General features: G+C 36.8%; 3 protein-coding genes across 6 annotated transcripts in view; 2 read left to right on the top strand and 1 right to left on the bottom strand.

The window, feature by feature from the left end:
• M (zona pellucida domain-containing protein miniature) overlaps positions 1-20993 on the bottom strand; it is a 272287-nt gene that overhangs the window by 35785 nt on the left and 215509 nt on the right. The window lies entirely within an intron of this gene.
• The window catches only part of Sol1, a 236257-nt gene that overhangs the window by 4250 nt on the left and 211014 nt on the right, over positions 1-20993 (top strand). Inside the window, exons 1-2 of one of the 3 annotated variants that reach the window (XM_071713299.1) lie at positions 3994-5046; positions 5313-5566. The exons of the other annotated variants lie outside the window; for them this stretch is intronic. Coding sequence (XP_071569400.1) covers positions 5564-5566 — 3 coding nt within the window. The 5' untranslated portion in view covers positions 3994-5046; positions 5313-5563. Of the gene's footprint in view, positions 1-3993; positions 5047-5312; positions 5567-20993 lie in introns of those variants that run through there. 3 annotated transcript variants of the gene reach the window in all.
• Positions 1132-3854, top strand: LOC139776561 (uncharacterized). 2 transcript variants are annotated; one of them, XM_071713312.1, is made up of 2 exons: positions 1132-2091; positions 2175-2444. In XM_071713312.1, exons 1-2 carry the CDS (start codon positions 1167-1169, stop codon positions 2306-2308), a joined length of 1059 nt encoding a protein of 352 aa, XP_071569413.1. In that variant the 5' UTR covers positions 1132-1166; the 3' UTR covers positions 2309-2444. The 2 variants fall into 2 exon arrangements, with proteins under 2 accessions (XP_071569413.1, XP_071569412.1); XM_071713311.1 differs by having other exon boundaries at positions 1132-3854.

The raw sequence follows: 20993 nt of genomic DNA, 5'->3' as shown, positions 1-20993 counted from the left end.
TACCTTTGGTGCCGTAAAGTAACGAAGCCGAAAGGGCTATATAGTGTGTGTGACCCCATTAATAGTTGCTTCCGAGAAGTTAGATACGTTCACAGTAAGGAATAAATTTTGGCGGTTACGAGGCTCATCAAGTTTCTCCTTCGAATTGTTTTATAGCACCCAACGGACTTTAACGGTTTCTTTGCCTGGCCTATTATGCTTATATCCTCTCGTTCCTTCCTCCATCCTTCAGTCGCAAAACAATCATGCGTAATTATACATACAATATACCTCACGCGTTACCGATTACACGCGGCGATGAAATCGAGCCGCGTGTAATTTTATTAAGCGGTGTGCATATATGTATGTATACTTTAGCGGGTTATGTAACACACATAATTAACGTTAACGGATCTATTTTCCCAAACCTGTTTAGTTGGCGCGTCGTTGACGTTAATTAGTGGTCGTGCAAGTTTCGTGCGGATTAATTGTTAACAATAGTATATGTATATATGCGCGCATACACGTAATAATCTAAAGTTGCGTTTTCGATGTTTCGACGATAGTGAAACTATAATCTAATGTTTGTTACTCGATGAGTCGATTATAACCGCAATATGCAAATATCTCCATGATTTTAAATTTGCGTATTTCCACAAAATCCAGAAATCCATTGATAATTAATTACCGTAACAACTGTTCGTTGTGGCGCGAGGTATATCTCAAGATAAATACTGTAAGCCGCAAGTATTCGAGCTTCATCCCACAACATTTTTCTCGAGTCGACCGCACTCGGTGCAGAGGCGTCAGTAAATTTCCGGTACGCAGGCACGTTATCGCGCGATATACGAATCTTTTTTACTCGGAACGGCACATTATCATATAATTCGTTTTCTCATCACATTGCTAAAGTATATCGGACAGATTTATAGTGTTGACACATAAATTATATCAATCCGTTTGAGATACTTATCACTGTGTCAACTGATGTCTGCCCCGAGCTGTCTATTTGCAATCTATAAACTTTTGTACGAAGATAGTATGTTAAATATTTGCGGAGGTATCTCTCGCTAAGTTTATGAAAACAACTTTATTTTTTGTTACGATCACGTGAGAGTTAGGTACGATATAAATTCGGTGTACAGTCGTCAATGTTGTTTAATAGACCAGACAAGCGCGGATACGGTATGGCGGCGATAAATGTCGACAAGACGTGCTCCGTATTACCGATTTCTTCGCAGGATCGTCAGGAAACGTCTCTTTTGAACGATTGTGACATTAATAAAATATTGGAACGTAAATTTGGTAGTGATAACTCTCGACTTGTCGACTGGAAGTTGGAGCCTCTCGACAGAACGGACGGTTTTCTCGGCCAATATTATCATCTTCGCATTATGGCGCGGATTGACGGCAAAATGCAAAGTTTGCAGTTCTTCGCCAAAGCTCCACCGCCGGATCACAGTCCGCAGTTCGAATTTCTGCAACGATTTGACACGTTCAACAAAGAGATCACCGTTTATACGGATTTGATGCGGCGGATGGGTGCGGGTGGACCCCCAAAGTGGACGGTAGAGTGTTACCTTTGCAAACGAAACCTCATCATCGTTCTAGAGGATGCGTCGATAGATGGTTATGCTACGTTGAACAAATACGTGCCGTTCGACAAAGAGCACTGCGTTTGGGTACTGAGAACTCTTTCAAGGCTCCACTCGAGGTCTTTGCTACTGGACGAGAGACTTCGTCGGGAGAGCGGTCGGACCATCTCCGATCTTTATGGACAACTGCTGAACGAGGTACTCTTTGTGGACGGGGACGACAGATCGGAAAGGGTCCTCACCTCCAGTATTACAGGCCTCTGTGCTGCGATCGATCTTATCAAAGAATTTGACGATAAGGAGAAGATTGTTGTTAAGCGACGAATCACTGAATGGTCTAGAAAAATTTCACGATTATTGGCTCCATCGAGGGAGCATAGAAATGTTATTTGTCATCGCGACATTTGGGCAAACAATATAATGTTCCGACATGATTTGGCCGGCAATACAAATGGCTGTTACATAATAGACTGGCAGTTTCTTCGTTATTGTCCTCCGGCTATCGATTTTGTATGCTGTCTGTATTTAATCACTGATCGAAATATTAGAGATCGTCATTTAGATTTTTTTGCCAGAATTTATCACGATTCATTCGCTCAGGGTCTGGCAGAGGAGGGTCTCGATGTGGAGAATTATTTATCCTGGACGGCATTCCGGAAGAGTTACACAGAGGCGCAAGACACAGCACTTGTTTATGCTGCGCTCAATCTCCAAATAATGCTACTATCCAGTGAGGCAACTGCGGATTTCTGCAACTCGACCGACAAACTTGAGCAAGCTGTGTACGGGGACGGACGAGCGGAACTCGTGCGCTATCAATTCGAGAAGGAGCCGGCGTATAAGTCGCGTATCTTTGAGATTATACATGAAATCAAGAATCGTCTGCCCGAATATCCGCCGAATCTGTAATTTTCGTAGACTGTGAGATACGACATATTCAGAAGCGTGTGGTCGTTGGTATCTGCTTTACGATCTGTGATAAAAGATTGGAATCGTGCCAAGTACGAACTTATCGTCGCGCGTCGATGCTTTAAATTTATTTACAATTTTTGATTGCTCGTAAGTTTCGAGAATCGTATCGTTATATTATTGAGAAGAAATGTGCCCGTTTTTCAATTGGAATGAAGGATTTTATACATGCAACATGTTAAGTTTATTAATATATATATATATATAATGTAAATTTTTTTCTTTATCTTTTATGTAATCGTTTATTGGGCCAATTAATTACTTGAAGAAATTACTTATTGTTGACACACATTTTCATTTTATGCATAATATAGAAGAATATTTATATGTGACTTTTCAGTTATGAGATTAAAATTTATTTTTCTATGAAAAGTATCTCGAGAGAAGTAATGTACGTCAAAAATATAAAAGATCTTAGGTCTCGAGATAGTTTGACATTGAAACATATATTGGATGGGCAAAGAAATATTGGAATCTCTGCTTTTCAGTTATAATTGATGATGGAGAAATGTTTCTGATGCAAATGGACGTATAAAAGCTTTCCCATGGGAATTTTATTTTACTCATTTTTCAAGCGCCATCATTACGTCTCGTTCCTCCTTCTTGAGAGTTTTTCTTCAACTGCATATTCATTAATGTATTAGTAAAATAAGTAGAGTACTACGTTCTATTTTTACTTAAATATAATTTTGTAATTTTTTTCTCTATATAATCGATTATTGCATATTTAGTTCATTAAAGAGAATAATTTATTTTCCTTCGATTGCCTTATACATACATACATATATATGTGTGTCTTTCTTTGATTATATTAATATTTATTCAACGCACGGCCATTCAAAAAACTAATTTTGTGGTTAAAACCATCGTGTGACATAGCACTTTGCAAACTTAAACGAAACCATCATTCCGTATTACATCAATGTCTCTTGAACTAACTTTGTCGTGAAAAGAAAAAGGGATTACGCTGCGTAATAAACTTTAGAGCAGTCAGCTAAAAAAGAAAGGGTGAGAAAAGGAAAATCTAGTATTTAAAATAAATGTATGTTATTGGCATTATACGTTTACATAAAAAATATATACTTATATATATGAGAGAGAGAGAGAGAGAGAGAGAGAGAGAGAGAGAGAGAGAGAGATATTTTTAATTGGTTTGCTAATTTAGGTTTATGCATATCGCATGTTAAAGAGAGTGTCTTATAATTATCTAGAGAAACAACAGCTGAGTATCTCATTTAAATTTGTTAAATAATCTGAAGGAAAACGTGAATTTATACTTTATACACATAATAAAAATTGTACGAAACCTTACTACAGATTATTTTCTAAAAATTATATAGAACGTTTATAAAAGACATTACCAACTTTTGTATAGTATAATAATCAATAATTTTCTTCATATATAACAAGATTTTTTAATGGCGAAGTCGTTCGTGAGACCAATGATACTCGCGAAGTATATCTTGGCGATAAAATGATGAAGAACAGCCAGACTTAATGACCCGTGACGCTATATCGAATTAAAGCGGAAGTTCCTTTTATTGCCGGCTATTTAAAGCGCACGTAATCACCCTCGCGATGTACTAATGATATACTTGCCGGCATAAACTGTCCCAACCGTCTACGAGATAGATATTTAGAGATTGCAAATAGTTATTGCGTTGACTATAGCTCAATTGACTATATAGTCGTGATAACTTGCTGAATGCGGTTTAAACTTGGATCTATCTCGTTGATTTTCACTCGACGGCCCACGAAGCCGCCGTCTATCTAGAATAGTGTTATGATTTCATTATACGTAGCAATGTGCATCTCTCTTTAACGTTGTGATATAAAGAACTCGATAATCTTTTATAGTAGAAATCGCGGGAATGTGTTAACTACCGCATCGTTATGAATTTTGCTGTGAATCAATCTTTTGTAATGTCCATCTAAATTGGTAATTTCTTTCGCAATACTTTTATTGATCTAAACATTCTAAACGGATGACTCTCTGGTTGCAAAAATATATATAAGTAAAACTTGTCCAGCAACCGCTGAATGTTTGTTATATCTATTCAAACAACTGTTTGAAAGAGAAACCAAGTAAACACTTTCAATCGACAATCAAATAATTCGTCCTGACCGTTGAAATAAACGATGGTACGAATCGTGTGTAAGGAACTTTCGATTCGACCGTCCATGATATATACATATATTCATCTCTTGGAATACCAGGGTCGCGAACGCGCTGTTTATGCGAAATCCTGTGGCTCGTGGTGGCGAGAACGGAGAGCGCAGGCGTCCAGAGTCCTGTGGCGGCAAGCGAAGTCCGATTTTCTCTAGTGTCGCGTCAACTACCGCTGGAGAGTCGTGTGCATCGCACCCTGCCAGCTGTGCTTAACAACCCCTTCTTTGCGTGGCTTTACCACGTTCACTATTTTTCGTTAAAAGTTAAGTCCGGAATTAAAAAGTACTTTCGAGGTGCGCCGAATTTACATTGCGCGGAAAATCGCACGTACACGTGAGCCTTAAATGCTTTCCTAACATCGTGTTTACTTAAAATTAGTGTAATGAATCTCTTCTCGCGCCTTTTTGCTTTTGTATGCTAGAATGAATGTATCATCGTGACACTCGAGATAATTAATTCGAGATTGGAAAGGCTCAATCTAACGATGACAATCGTCTCGTGATCGTGAGATCGGAGCAGAATTTTCGATTTACATATAAGGGGCCGTGAATGAGAGAGTGCACGATCGGAAAGGCAAGCATTGTGCGTGCGTTTTGTAGGAACGCGATCGTTCAATGTGACTGGCGGGCGAGATCTCGCGTGGTGGCGATTTCGTTCGAAAAGCGTTCATCCTGAGCGCGTCCCATTTCGGGTCGTTTGCCGTTCGGAAACGTGACGTATTTGCGAAGAAGTGCATCGATCATGAATTGGTGCGACGTGCAAGCTTACGCGGATTCGGTCGACAAGTCGTCCGCACGTCGAGGAATGTTCGCATCGGACGCCAAAGCATGAGGGACGACGCATTGACGTAATGGTGAGCTCAACGGTATCATTTCCGCATCTGTATTAACGCGTTATCCAATTCGTTAATAAAGACCGGCAAATATCTATAAAGATAGATGTATCGGAACACTTGCAACAAAAATTTCTCATTTGAAACAATCGACAGACAAATTTAATTTTGCAAATGGTGCTATCTCGTTTGTTGCGAAAACGTAAACGTAACGAAATGTTTTCAAGCGTAAAGCGTCGTCTACAATGACAGCAGGAGTATACAGTAAGACGTAAGCAGTAACTTATTGACTAATGGGATTTTTACAATTCAAGAATAATTGACTGTGGTTGGTCAATAGCTTACTGCTTACGTCTTACTGCATACTCCTGCTGCCATTGTAGACGACGCTTAAGATGTCGATGCTGACGGGTACGTAATAAATTATTAATCATACGCGAGAGAAAAATTGTACGTTGCGCAAAATTCATGTTATAAAACTATAGGTTGAAAAACATGCTATACAATTTACATAATACGAATTGCTATCGCACGACAGTCATTTTCACATCGAAGGAGTTGACCTTTTTATTGGAGTGCGCGGAAGGATAGAAAATGGCGTGAGTTTCGGAACCATCAGCCATTAATGGCACGTGTCGAGGCACGCAATCTACATACCTGAGTATGTACATAGGCGACGCTGAGCACAATGGAGATCCGCGATTTCAGATTCTGTGTTATTACGACTTATTTATATACACGCATTATCAGATAGTAATCGCGTGTGATTGATTCGACTATAATTATTCGATCGATCACACATACGTGGAACATACATGGAACAACACTTATATTATTTGAGAGGCAAACTATATTTTATATTTTTAATAATATCGACACTTTAGTTATAGGTATACATGATAATTTAATTGGAGAACTAGAGAGTTTTTTAACATATAGATATTTAAACTATTAAAAAATTGATATTTTTTAATCATATATGTTGTATTATATGAAAGGTTTATACTTTCTATATTCAAATAACCGCACAATTTACTTTAAAACATGTTTGACTTATTTACAAACGTTATTTACAAATTTTTTATATTGTAGCGCGTGATATTATAAAATTTTATCTATTTGTCATTAAAATACTTAAATATATTTCCTGTATGTAAAATATGTATGTCAGGTATATGCCGTATTTACCTTAATTACACATTTTTTAAAGAATTTATGATCAATGCTTTCAAAAATTTGGGCTCTAGTTTTTGTGCCATATTCTTCAATGACGAAGTTATTTTAGTTTCGTTATTCCTTGACGATTTAATAAAATAACGCATGCTTTCGATACTTTATTGCGGTCCATATACGTAGCGTTGAATTGGCAAGTTTTAAGCTTTCAAAGCAAGAGATTCGGCCGTCAAGCAAACAGAGAATATCTCTTGCCGACAATGATTTATTCGACGTTCACAGAATGACAGCGGGTGACATTCGTGTACGCCCTGTACGCCCGATACGCGTGCGACGTATGCGTTCAAACACGTGACGGGGATCACCATGAGCCCTGACACTCGTTGCACGACTGACTTTACAAACGCGGTGTACATGGTACGAAGTTCACACACACAATTTACTCTGATATATATCTTTCGCCTAAAACATCTTCTCTTATATTTTTTGCATCAACAAATTTTTCGGAAGACGGAGATATCGTTTAAGTTTGTTTTAAATAATGTAAATACATGTATATAGCTAATATTTTTACTAACAATAAGACAAAGAGGTGACTATAGCGTGCATTTTTATTTACGACTGAACATAATTAAACGTGTAGAAATTGGTTAATAATCCTAACCGCTTGTCAGGCAAAGCTGTGTCAATTTACCCCGATGTCTCATATCCACGAATAGGTTACGTGACGCATTAGACTTCATACACATATAGAACATATGCATGCCTGGTTCGAGATAAACCGCTGCGAGCTAATGGCATTAAAATGTCTCGCGACTAATTCCCTTTTGGATGTGTATGGCATAACTGTATTTCAATTCAGATACACACATACACACACACACACACACACACACACACACACACACATTTATATATACATAGTTCGACCTTACGAAGCGACAGAAGCGAAACGTGACAAGTAAAACAGTTGTAACGTTCGAAATAGCAATGTCATTTTTACAAACTGCGAGATTTTATTTACACTTTTATGCGCGTAGTCTCGTAGTCTCATACGGAGATTGCATTATCAGTCACGCTGACGCGTGTAAACCGATTTCGTTGGCATGCATGTTTCGAAGGTTGCATGTGCATTTACGACCGTCGCACGCGCTACAAACATTAGAGCTTGCGATATACATTTCTTGGAGATATGAGCTTGATTCGTATGGAGCAAGGCGAAGTCATATACTTTCTCAACTTGCTAATTCTAGTTGCGTACGATTGGTAAATAAGCAAGACACTACTGGCATAAAAGCAGCTATAATGACTGATTAATGATAGATTATGCTAAATTGGGTCCTTTTTGCTTGTAAAATTGACTCTTACGTTTTCTTAAATATTTTGAATTATAGCCGCTAAGTTTTATTATATGCGTTGTCTACATCTACGTGATACAATATCTAGAAAGCTAAATTTATATGTAAGGTGAATCGCTCGTAGTTGCTTTGGGATCACTATCTAGACGATTGATCCCTTGAGAGAGATCTCGAGATGACATGTATATCTCCTACGATGCGACGTCATGCAATTAGACGTACACAGTTACACACGTGGTCATATCGGTAAACTCTCGAAACCAACATCGGATGGTTCATACGTTAGCGCGATTCAGTTTGAAGCCGTAAATTAACCGTCGCGGCAATTCGCTATGACAAAATCTCTGTGAAATATTTGCCGTCATACCAATTGGCAATTTCAGCGGAGTTTTTTTTTTCGCCGAGAGATATTTTTTTATGAGTCATATTTTAAATTTGTTTTCGCGCAGATCCAGTAACTATCACGAAGCGATGTTATCCTTTTCAACTCGTGTAACGTGAAGTGATTATTATATTCATGATCTAACGCAAAATTAGCATCTTGATGAAGTTACGAATGCAAATTATTTTCCTTGACGAGTTAGAGCTTTGAAGTTGTGCGATTTGCCGCTTAGAACTACCACGGAAAGGATTCGATGTACAAAATGATAAAGTTTTCTCTTTCCATTCGTGCTCGAGTCTTTAATATTCTTAGCAACACGGCGCGCGGCGCCGAGAACTGCTGTTGATATCTTTCGCAATATTTCATCATTAGGCTTTTTCCTCGGCGAAACGGTGACATTGGAATTACCGTAAAGGTGCGAGCTCGCGACAATAAAAAATGATCTAAGACGCTTCTAAATCACACGTTAATGAATCGAGTGCGGTAAAGGAATGAAATTTAATGAGCAAAAGGAAATTAAAATCTTCTCTTTGATCTGCCCTAATCTTTCGAGTGCAGCTTCATTTAACAAAAGATTTCGTGATTTTCAACAGTAACTTAGACGTAATAACCTGGTAACGTCCGCTCTCTCTCAGCGGTAGATATCAAAAGGACTATTTGCGAACTATGAAAATGAATAGCTTACGAGAGTAATTGTCGTTTATAGACGTATCTTACTGATACACCCTGAAATAGGCACGTCTACCATTCTACCATCTACCATCCGGTGCATGTAATATTTACCGCCGTGCAGTACTACGGTACTGGAATATAGCGGCAGCCAGTGTAACAGCCAAGGATCGATATCTATAAGCAGTCTTTTCTTACGGTTTAGATCTTACATTCTAAATATACGGTATACGGACGAGGCACGCGCATATTTGTGATGGATAGAATAAGATCGCGAAAGCAAAGTAATTAAGTAAAAGTAAAAATGAAATTGATATTCATATAGTCGCGAGTGCAAGATTTTTTTTTGATTTATATATTTTACGACGCCATTTTATATATACGTTCTATATGCGCGTTCTATAACGCGGTAAATTAAAACTGTGGGGGATATATTGACGGTACGACCAACAGGCACGCACGCACCATGCGTTGTAATTTGTTATACCTACGAATTATCGTGGAAAAAAGTCGAGATAAAGACGCGTGTGTTGTTTCGATTGTGCGTTCCGGCCGGGGTTTCCGCGATAAAGTTAATAAATGGTGCACGTCCGTAGTTCTTAACTCCACTTATCACATCGTTCTGGTTTAATGGGTAAGCTCATTTGTTATCCACCATTGTAGCTACTTGCACCGAACATGTTATGATTTTTAACACGATAGCAAAAGAGATCGACATCCATATTCCATATGCGTTTGAATCGCATAAAATTTATCCGCATAAAAAATTGACGAAGTCATGTCCATTTAATAATAATCTGTGATACTACGGCATTGGTTAATTGATACCGTAAATAATGATAATACATTGATATAACTATAAATAATTGGCGAAAGTAAAATGTCGTTCATATCTGATAAAATATATATTGTGATGCTCGTACCTACTCGTGTGGGATTGCATGCGCATTTTTCCGAAGATGAAACTAATACGTAGATAGAAAAGTGGGAGAGGTTTGACGTAACATGTGCGAATACAGAACAACAACGTGTCATTCCTGAAAAGGGATGCCTTCGATATTTTGATACTACCAACATACTCTCCGTGCTGGATATTTTTATCCTATCTATATTCTATCTTTGATATCTATATCCTATTTTTGTGACGTGTCGATGAATTCACTTCCATTAAGAATATTAAATAATAATGTTAGCGTCTTTTACAATTAATTTTTTTGTAATTAAAGAAGCGTGTGTGATATAGTTTTTATTACATCTACATGTCTAGTCAAGTGCAATCTTTTTTTTATCTTTATATTCCTGTGGTTTCATAGAAATATGAATATGAAATACACTGAGAGAAATTAGTGACAACAAACATTTTGATTTGCTGCGGGTAGCAACCTTTTGTTGCAATAGCAAAAAGTTCGCTACCCGCAGCAAATCAAAATGTTTGTTGTCACTATAATGACAAATATTTGCTAATACAGCAAATCCTTTTTCTCAGTGTACGAATTGACACGAAAGCGTTACATTTCATCTGGCGGGCGAAAAAGACATTCGCTGCAGGTTATAAAGACATTAACTTCAATGAAAATCTTTCCGTCTTCAAAAGCTACAATATATATATCTGAATAAATCGCAGATATAATATATTCGAGTATTATTTTAATAACATAATATAATATATTAATTTTGAAGGTTTTTAATTACAGAATGTGGTCTTTTATGTATCATTAATATATAATTTTTATATTTGAGAATTGAAAAGTGTCATATTAATGTGGTGAAATAAGAGTATATCGAAATGGTAGTCAGTATTTCAGTACACTGAAAGCTCCTGCTTTTAGAATTTCACGTACGATTGCGTGCAGCGTATCTAGAAAGCAGGACGTAATTCGTGAAAAAACACATTTATGTTTGAACTAAATATGGATTGTAACATGGCATGTAGGACAGTAGGGCGTGATTTACACGCATCTGCTTCTAGAAAATTCTATTTTAACGTTAAATTATTTTCACTCTTTACGATATATAAGTTAAATTAGTAAGTATTTTATATTTATCTTGTGTAACTAATCTCACGTATTAAAATACGATGGTTGCTACAAATCGATATTGCTAAAATAATTATATGAGGTATTGTTCAACTAAAAATTTTCTCTAACAAAGCAATTGTTAAAAGATGTTTTTATGAAAGAAAAACAGCATTTATGCAGTGTATATGCGTGATTTCAGGAGTGAGCTATATTTTCGCGTTTCTCGCTACATTTTTTGGTCATTTATGGCATATGTCCATTAAATTCGACATTCGTCACGCCGTGTGTCTGCACTGTCACTATCTTCCTCCAGCTGATCGTTCCAAGTTTTACGCATCGATAAAAATTGTATAAATTCTACAAATCATTGACGAGAATAAAATTATATCTCGAGTTTATAATTTTACGACTTTATATTCGTTTTTACATCTTATATATGAATTGTCATTTGTTGCTAGATATACAAATATATAGCTTGTTTTTTATCAATCAAAAGTTCATTGCTGTTTTATAATAACAATATGAGATGGCCAGTAAGGTTCTAAACAAATATCGTCCTAAGATTACGCTAATTACGAGAGCTAGCTTTTCATAATTCAGGGCAAGATTAAAACACGCGTATACAAAGGCGATTACAAACGGATCTTTTGAGATTACATTGCACGTTTTATGTATGCAACATATACGCGGAATGATAATACAGATGTTACGTTCATTAGTCATTAGGGTTTTGCACATGATCTTCTTGAATATGATATACATCTCTGCAGTGTCATGATTTCCTCCTCCGATTATTCCATTTGAATCACAGATATGAGCGTTCCACTCAATAGCTCGTGAGAGCGGGATAGATTACACGGTAGGAGCTACAAGTACCAGATTCTATATACCGCCTCAAGACGCGTATATGCATATGGAACGCTATGGAGCGGTGTGAAATCTCCTTAGGTTAAGCTACACTTGCTGCCAAAACTAACATGTCCAAACACGTACATGAAGTTATCGCACCATATATGTAGCTACATTTTAAGCCATGTGTGTGATAGGAGTTTGCGTATATTATTACGTTTATTTAGTAGTACAAAGGATATCTCATACAGCCACCGTACAATGTATTATTTAACATATTTTGGATACTAATTAGAATTAAAAATCTTTGGACGAAAATGTTAAAATCATTTTCGAGAGTTTTCGAATTATAAGCGATTAAAGTTAGTCAATGCTGTCGTATATGTTTATACGCGCTTACCAATAAAAATCAACAAAACACATTAATTAATCTTTAGAATATATTATTAAAGTATTATATGGTGACCGTAAAACACTCTGTAAATAAATCATAAATTTGCATATAACATTATAGTTATACATTACACATATATGTTTCAGAACAAAATATCTGTTTATATGTATGTGTGTATGTGTTAGCATAATTGTAAATTATATATAAATCTGTATTATATCTTATACGTGTCAACGTGTTTAGATATTTTATCATTTGATTTGATTTGATGATATTTCTTTCAAGTATAATATGCCTCTGATCCTTTGTATATTTCGTGAGCACATATGCACGAGCACCAAGATTCATAACGATATATAAGGAGATGAAATTTTCTCGCGCTATGTCACTGGTGTCAGAACCAAACACGTATGAAGGACACCTATGAAACCATCGTAGAATAATGGCAACCTCTTGTCTCGAGGATGCAGTTTATAGCTTTACTGTTAAAGAAGGCGCGATTAAAGACATGCTTGCAGAACGGTCAAAGATTTGTATACATCAATTGTTGCATATAACTAATTCGAATGTCAATGACATTGATTTTTATGTAAAGTATATAATATTTATTAGAATTATTGAGAGATTCGAGTCAGTAATAATTTTTAAAAAATTGATATAATAAATAAATATTAAAATTATGATGATTGTCTAATCTCTAATTGTAAGATGAAATTTTAAAGCGTTCTTGTGTGCTTAAATAGAAACTTATGTACTTTATACGTGATTAATGTATGTTAATAGCGTTCTACCTTTTTTTTTTTTTACTAAAACTGGTATTCGCTATGAGGATGTGTATTATTGCATGATCTTTGAGTTTTTCCCTCCCAAATACTTCCATAGTTATGCTGAAGTTATGTTGAACTATGCGATTCTATACGAGGCGATGCTGCGCATCTTCGAATCTCGTTATCCGTATTTCCACTCCGCAGCGACGTTAGTTCCATTTCAAATAACTTGGTAGTACGCTTCAGTGATCAGGCCGATAATGCTTTGGAGATGTCGCGTTAGTTTGTAGCTCGTGGAGAATTAACGCCACTCGAGGACTTTTCTTGACGTGACTCGCGCATCCGATTTTTCAGTATAATTAGCCAGGTTATAAGAAAGTTAAAAAATAGTATTTTTTTCGCAAAAAGATGCTTTGATTAAAAGGATCGAAATTTTGTTTGCAAGAAAATGCTCATCATATTTCCACCAAAGTTACAATGATGACGGACGATTTAATATCGCTCGCTACCACTCGGCGAACGACAGGCAGGCTGAGATCAGAAAAGATGTCGGTCGTAAATGGATGTCTTGTGTTGTGGAATAACGAGCGAAAGAATGTGAGAAAAGAGGAAGTGAGGTCGTATTGGGGAAGATGCCCCGACATGGTGGATTCCACAGTATAGCTGGTCCGCCGCCGACGCCGTCGGCCAAACTCGAGGCGAATCGATCGCCTCTACCTTCGCCTTCGCCTTCGTGAACTGGCTCGACCATAAATCACGCCGCAATATGTCGGTATTCCTCCAAAATGGCCTTGAATATTCGCTAGCTGTCGAATGGCATCAGGATGGAGAGCGACAAGATGCGGAACCAAAATGAAGACGGCAGTCGGGAGCGGATCTTGGCAAGAGGATCGTGTTAGCCTAGATTTACTTCGCGAATCGATCATTTGCAGCACTATGTACTCTTAATGGATCGGTTTCTGTTTGTTGTACGTTAGTCTACGCAGATCTGTCTATCCTCGATATGTATAGGGCGCCTCTATTATGTAAATGAAGTAACGTGGTAGATTGGTATATGCAACGTCAAGTTCGGCAGCTTTGGTGTATCTTTGGGGAATATGATAGGAAGACAATAATATAGTAGTAGACTCTAAAAACTCTCGGCAAATTATAATTTTCACCTTTACGTTATAATTTATTATCGGCGTTTTTTTTACGACCAATTTTAATTGCGTATGGGAAAAAGAACCATTTTAAGATACATTAGTTCTGCAAGTATTGATTATTTGTTAAGTAACTTTTAGCGGGAAGGCTGAGAACTTGGAGAGAAAATTAATGCTTTGAATGGAATGAAACTTTCATGTGTCGGTTATAAATGGAGAATAATACCCCTATTTACGTCCATTTTCGACACTCCGAGATATTCTGTCGCAGGCAAATTATCGGGCTGAACGCGATTATACGCGAGGCTCTGCAAAACCGCGCATCCCGAACTACTGGTCATAATAAATCAACCGTTTTTGCAGTCCGATGTATTTGGCGTCGAGCTCAAGCCCCCACTAACCCACGGATCCCACTAACGCCGCTCACTTGGCACATTGCCATTTTGACTAGAATGCCCGTTTCAGCAAATGACAAAATATGCGTTATTAGTACTATTGAGAACGCGTATAATATTTTTTGCAAATGATCGCATTCTCGATTCGATATCATAAAATCATCTCTATAACCCTTGAGGATAACTTGAAGCACGCACGCAAGGTTACATTGGAAATATGAATTCAAGTGGCGAATCGTTCCTTCCACTAACACATGATGACTATAAAATTTGCGCAAATTTAAATAAATCCAAAATTACGTTTCCCATTATAATATTTCATCACAATATTTAAACGTATTTCGTATGATACTATCTTTCGTTTTAGTCACGTTGGATAAATTTCATATTAACGGAAATTTATTTCCAATATCAAGATCATCCAACTTCAATCGAGAACACATTCGCTTCGAAACTGAACGTTCGATGTACGCGTTTGGCCGGCTAGCTAAACAACGTGTTTACTAGCAACTGACAACGCTAACCTCTTCGTGGCATGTTAGCCCTGATTGCAAAGCACCACGCGACTCGGGTTACAACATTCCCACCAATCGACCGCAGCGATAATTACTTTTTGCATCTACATGCGAAATTCCAATCAGCGAGAGCTATTCGCGAAAACGCTCGTTAAGGTGGGATATGAAAAATGGAATTTCCGTTAAAGCGGTTTTCAAAATCCAAAAGAAACATATGGATTTTAAAAGTCTACCACAGTTTTGTTTATCTCTGTAAAAACTCAATTTTCTCTTCCATTGGAAATAACGTGATGTTTATCGAGTGAACGAATCGGATGAACATTGAAACACAGTCATGCACGTATTACTGAAACTTGTTTGATTTTTATAATCCTATTCATTATTTTAAAAAAATCTTTCTTCTGTTAAATAAGTTATTTGTAAACTGAGTTTCTGCTTTAATAGAATTTATTTTTCTTAATTTTCTTTATATTTTTATAAAATAGAACATAACATTTATTGAAGCGAACAATCTAACTCTAGATGAAAAGTAACGTTGATCACTGCAGTTTGTGCAATGACGAATACTATTATATATATATATATATATATATATATATATATATATATATATATATATTTATATTAAAGACCTCATCTATAGCAAGTGGATAGAAAATCGATTTGCAGAGTTTCTAATATTTCGGTGGAATCTCGTTGCATTTGCTGCAAGTTCTGTTCCCATGCGTATCGCACAGAACGCATTTATCGAATAGTCGGGTATCTCTATCGACCTGTGTCGCGGGAGCGTTTATTAACAGCGAACCGCTCTTATCGAAACAGAACGTTGAGCCGTTCATGAAACACGATACACAGGGGAAAAGATAATTCGCCACCAGTTTTCGTTGGAAATAAGAAGCCGGACGACAGCGAAGATTTATGGTCCACCGTTTAAGATCCAGTTCTTCCTTCTTGAGCTTTTCCATTTCGCGCGTACTGCCACGCATTGGCGAGGAACCTAGCAATCTTTCGACATTTAATCTATAAGTGATAGCGATGAGCTCAACGTGATAAAAAGTTTTATACTTTTTATATAGAACGCATGACAGAGAGAGAGAGAGAGAGAGAGAGAGAGACTTTTTTTGAAATAATTTATTGTTAATTCTGCAAATAATATGTATGTACAAATATGCAATTAAACAAGCATGTATTTATTATATAGAAGAATATTAATTCTTTTCGAACTTTTACCAAGCAACTATTTAAGTGTTAAAGATATTCTATTTCTGGTTAATTCTCTACAAATGCAGATAAATTTACTTTGCTCAAAACTAATATGCTAATCTCGTACATACGAGAGACTCGGAAACAAATTTTTCTGCATGTCCGGATGTGCGGACCGTGTTCTCGACTCCGAGATTTTCCATTAACCACAGTGGAATTGGATTCACGAGGATTTGCGAAATGGAAAATGCGTTCGAGAGGCTAAATAAATCTGGTATAAATCTGACGTCATAGAGCCGCGAATTGCGAATCTGCAAGAGGGGTCAGAGGCAGTAAAAGGCGGTTGTTGCCTGATAGAGTGGAGAAAAAAAAAACACGTGATTTTGTCGAATTTATCTTACGGGTTTTTATCAGTCCTGCGAGAAGTTGCAGAATCGAATAGAGCGATGACGGCACTAAAAGCTCGAAATTTTTCATTTGGCGATATCGGAGCGAGAGTTAGCGTTCTGCTTTCCTCTCCAAAGGGAAAAGATAACGTTATATCGAAGTTCGCGGATGGACCGAGCGATTGGAACGACTCGAAAGAGGCGGGACGCTGAAAGTTTTCAGTCCAATTAAATTTTTCTCTTGTTTTTTTTCTCAGAGATCGAGCGAATGAGATCTTTCCGCTTACGTGGATCGATTGAAAACAAGTTTTTCTAATTTTCAAGGATGATCGAATGTTTGTCCGAGGCCCATTATTCTTTGCTTCTTTTTTCTTCCATGTTTGGAAAAGCCAGTCGCGAAACGTATGCTCCGTTTACCATATCGTAGATTGACATTCTGCGACAGTTCAGTATATAAATCAGCAGCGATTGATGATGGATAGGAATTGTGTGTATGTGCGCGTGTGTGTATGTGTGCATTCGTCATTCATTGTATGTCGTAGATAAGCAAAGAGTCCTCGAGAATCGCTCGAACATGTATATGTATAGGAAACGATGCTATTTCAGATATAGCAATATAGCATTTATCTCTCAGATTAATGTAATAAATTGCCAGTGATTTATGAGCTTTATGTTATGAGCTTTATAGTAACAATAATGATAGTGACAATAATGTACGAGAAGCATAATCTCGGCGCTTTGAGATTTGCATTTCGTAGATTACTATTTTATATTTTAATATTATGTAAGTACAATTATAACAGTAAGTACAGTTAGTTAAGTTATATGTAAGGCAGTAAGGGAAATATTTATTAATTTTTCGTACAAATTTCATAATGATAATACTGTAAATATATGAATGAGAATGCTATAGCGAGCGTGCATTGCGCAGGTGAGAATTCGATTTTATAATATAGATTCTGTTTCGGTACTCAGCAATTCTCCACTCCGTGGATTTGCTCTCGTAGAAACGTAATGCTTCTCACAGAATACATAGAATACGTAGAATGAGAAGACTAAGGCGTTTCCTCGCAAACTCCATATGCGTTCGCTTTTGGTCTGTGTAGCTGCGGCGGGTCATTGGTCTAACGCACTAAAAACTTGCCGAAGAGAAATTCAGCGAAGTATGCAGGATTTCCTTTTTAGAAAGACGCAGGGCATACAGGCACGGGTCGACTGGGCGATCTACGTTCGATCGCAAGATAGGTGCCTGTTTCTTTCGTTCTGTTCCAGTACCGGTTTGACTGGATTATGTGATACGGCGATCCCCTCAACTTAATTGACCCAGGATTATATATATATATATATAAGAGTACACTTATTGTGTGTGCTATATAGCGATGATAATTTTCTTTGGTGGATATATCGATTCTATTCTTTACTCTTCGTATATGTCTGCATCGATTAACGTGTATTGCTTATGCGGAGCGCTTTTACGATAATTGTTATGATAACAGCCAAGTCCCTGCTTGTTGTTTCGGTAGGAATTTTACGTTGGGAGGATCAGCTCCGACGTCTTATGCAAATTAACGCGATTCCAACTTAATAGACCCGTGGTACCAATTACGCCAACGTTGTTCTATCTCCCAACCGTTCTTGTTTCACAAACACGTTCAGCCATTCTAGATGGTTACAATTACTTTGATTTGGCGTGCAAGAAATTCACACCGAACATAATTTCGAATAATGCATAAGATTTATAATGTGCAGGATACTATTAATTAAAAATCTTTTTTAACCTATTTCTTTTTATTTGATTCTCAACTAATTATGCGTCGAAAATGTCGAACAAGCTGCACAGGTGCAAAAGCTGTGTAATTAATAGCAATTATTTGAATGATATTTATATAGCAACGTGTTTCGCGCGTTTTTTATCTTCAATTAAAGGCAGTAGACAATATAAAATTAAAATAGTAAAGAGTGTAAAAATAATAAAAAAGATTTCATATTATCTACACATAAATTTATTACAGCAATATATAATAATTTAAATAATAAGAGATACAATGTGTATTTTTGTCAAAAGAACTACAATTAACTACAATTAACTAAGAAACAGTCGTTGTACGTAGCTTATTCGAAATGAGATAAGGAATAGGTGTTCACCAGGAAAACTTTTAAATGGAAACGTGACTCGTTTAGCGGCGAACATACAACCGATTATACCGCACGTAAGTTCGTGGTAAACCGGAATTCGGTGGAGTGCCGAATCTCGTAGGAGAGCTCGCCTCGCGGCGAACGAGGCTTCGGCAGAAATGCGTGGCCGCATTCCCCATCTGCGAACTACCCCATTAACGACCGTTCGCGCCGCGACGCCACCCGGCCCGTCGAGGCTCAAAGCGAAGCACGTATAGCGCTTTATTGGCGGCGATTTCATCCTGTCGCATAAATCCGCAGGTTTACGATGTTAATTCAACTTTTACGGAGGGAGGCGAGATCGCGAGCGTGACAATTTTCCCTCTGGCAAACCCCGTTATGCGCTCGGATAGAAGGATACGAATCAGGAAAATAGCGCCGAGTGTTCGTTCCCAACACGATACGTACAGTGCACAGTGCACAGTGCATGATTAAAACTAATATTTATAATCGCGTTTTTGCTGATAAATTCAGTTGAAACTAATCTTTAAAAATAATATGATTCAATAAATAGAGCTTGAGAATTAACCAAAAATGATAGAATGTTCCGCCAATATAGATTAACAATAATAAGAGGAGAATTAATTTGATACACACACCCACACACACATATTTATACTCATACATATCTATACGTCATACAATCGTGATTCAATTGAAGAACTCGAAGTTTGTTTTGAAACACAGTTTGAGTTTTGTTTCTTGCGGTTCAACAAACGATTCTTAAGATGTGTATTAATATAGTTTCTGAATCTTGTAATATTTTTCCGAAGGCGACTTGAGAAAAGAACAATTACAGTCGTGAAAAATCTGACTTGAACCATTTGTATCTCGAGATAGGGTAAACTCGGGTAAGATGGCCATACAGGAAAGATGGCCAACTTATGTATGTTCTTTCAATCTAGATCGCCATGAAACATCGAATGAACATGGGTTGGCCATCTTTCCTGTATGGCCATCTTACCCGAGTTTACCCTATATGAAATAACATAATACGGATATAATTTCAATAGTACGTCTTAATTTTCCAAGCTTTCTGATTTCTTATTTAAATCTGATTTTAAAGGCAAGGGTTTCTCAAATAGCGATCATGAATAAAAGTTGTAACATGAACGAAATTTTGCTTCTTTTCTATTGCTTCTATGGTTATTTTGGATCGATATTTATTGCAGTATACGATGTTCACGTCAACGTTAACGGATCCATCACTGCATAAAGTGTATGACTATTAAACGCGAGAATGGGATTATTACTGTAAGTGAACGTGCTCATAAATGTCACGTAATTCGCAATGCAATTTGCTGGTGCCGTACAATGTCAACGAAATTATTAATCGAATCGCCCTTCTGACCATATGAATTTTGAAGTAACAATGCGTTCGTAATATCCACGTGTCGTAATATTCGCTTTTGTTCATGTAATCCCTGTGGCTTGAGAACGGGGATTAAAACGCACACATAGTAATAACTTGCCGAATTATACGCTGCCAAATTCTAATTTGTAACCATATACATATAATAAATTAATAATTACAGGGAATTTATTGAAAAATATAACAAGCAGTTGCAAAAGTCTATATATTCAATTTACTGTTACACACGATGTACAACAGTATTTTAATTTAAATTTCCTTAGCAACATTATTTATTTTATTAACACAAAGTGTTTATCGTCTGATTGTATAGTAAATTTATAAAACATACAATTCCCTTATAAATACATTTCGAAACGGATGATAGCGTATTTGTGGTTACGTCGATGGTAATTTGTGAAATGGATTGCAGTAAATTAATGGGTATGTGAAACGGGGAATTAATTAATATCGTACTTTCAGTCAAATCAATTCGTACATCGTTTCGAAACTAAGTTATACGTATTAGATAGAGATGTACACAGTGTGTGCCCAAATTTATTTAAGCTAATAAATAATAGCTGCGCTATTTACTTGAATATTTGTTATGCAATATACAGAGTGATTTAAAACAATATCGAAAATGTTTAATTGATAAAAGGTATCAACCT

This window comes from Temnothorax nylanderi, unplaced genomic scaffold, assembly GCF_030848795.1.
Source record: "Temnothorax nylanderi isolate EJ_2023f unplaced genomic scaffold, tnyl_v1.0 TNYL_tig0122_pilon, whole genome shotgun sequence".
NCBI classification, from domain to species: domain Eukaryota; kingdom Metazoa; phylum Arthropoda; class Insecta; order Hymenoptera; family Formicidae; genus Temnothorax; species Temnothorax nylanderi.
The sequence above is the reverse complement of the archived record's forward strand: the minus strand, read 5'-3'. Positions and strand labels throughout refer to the sequence as shown.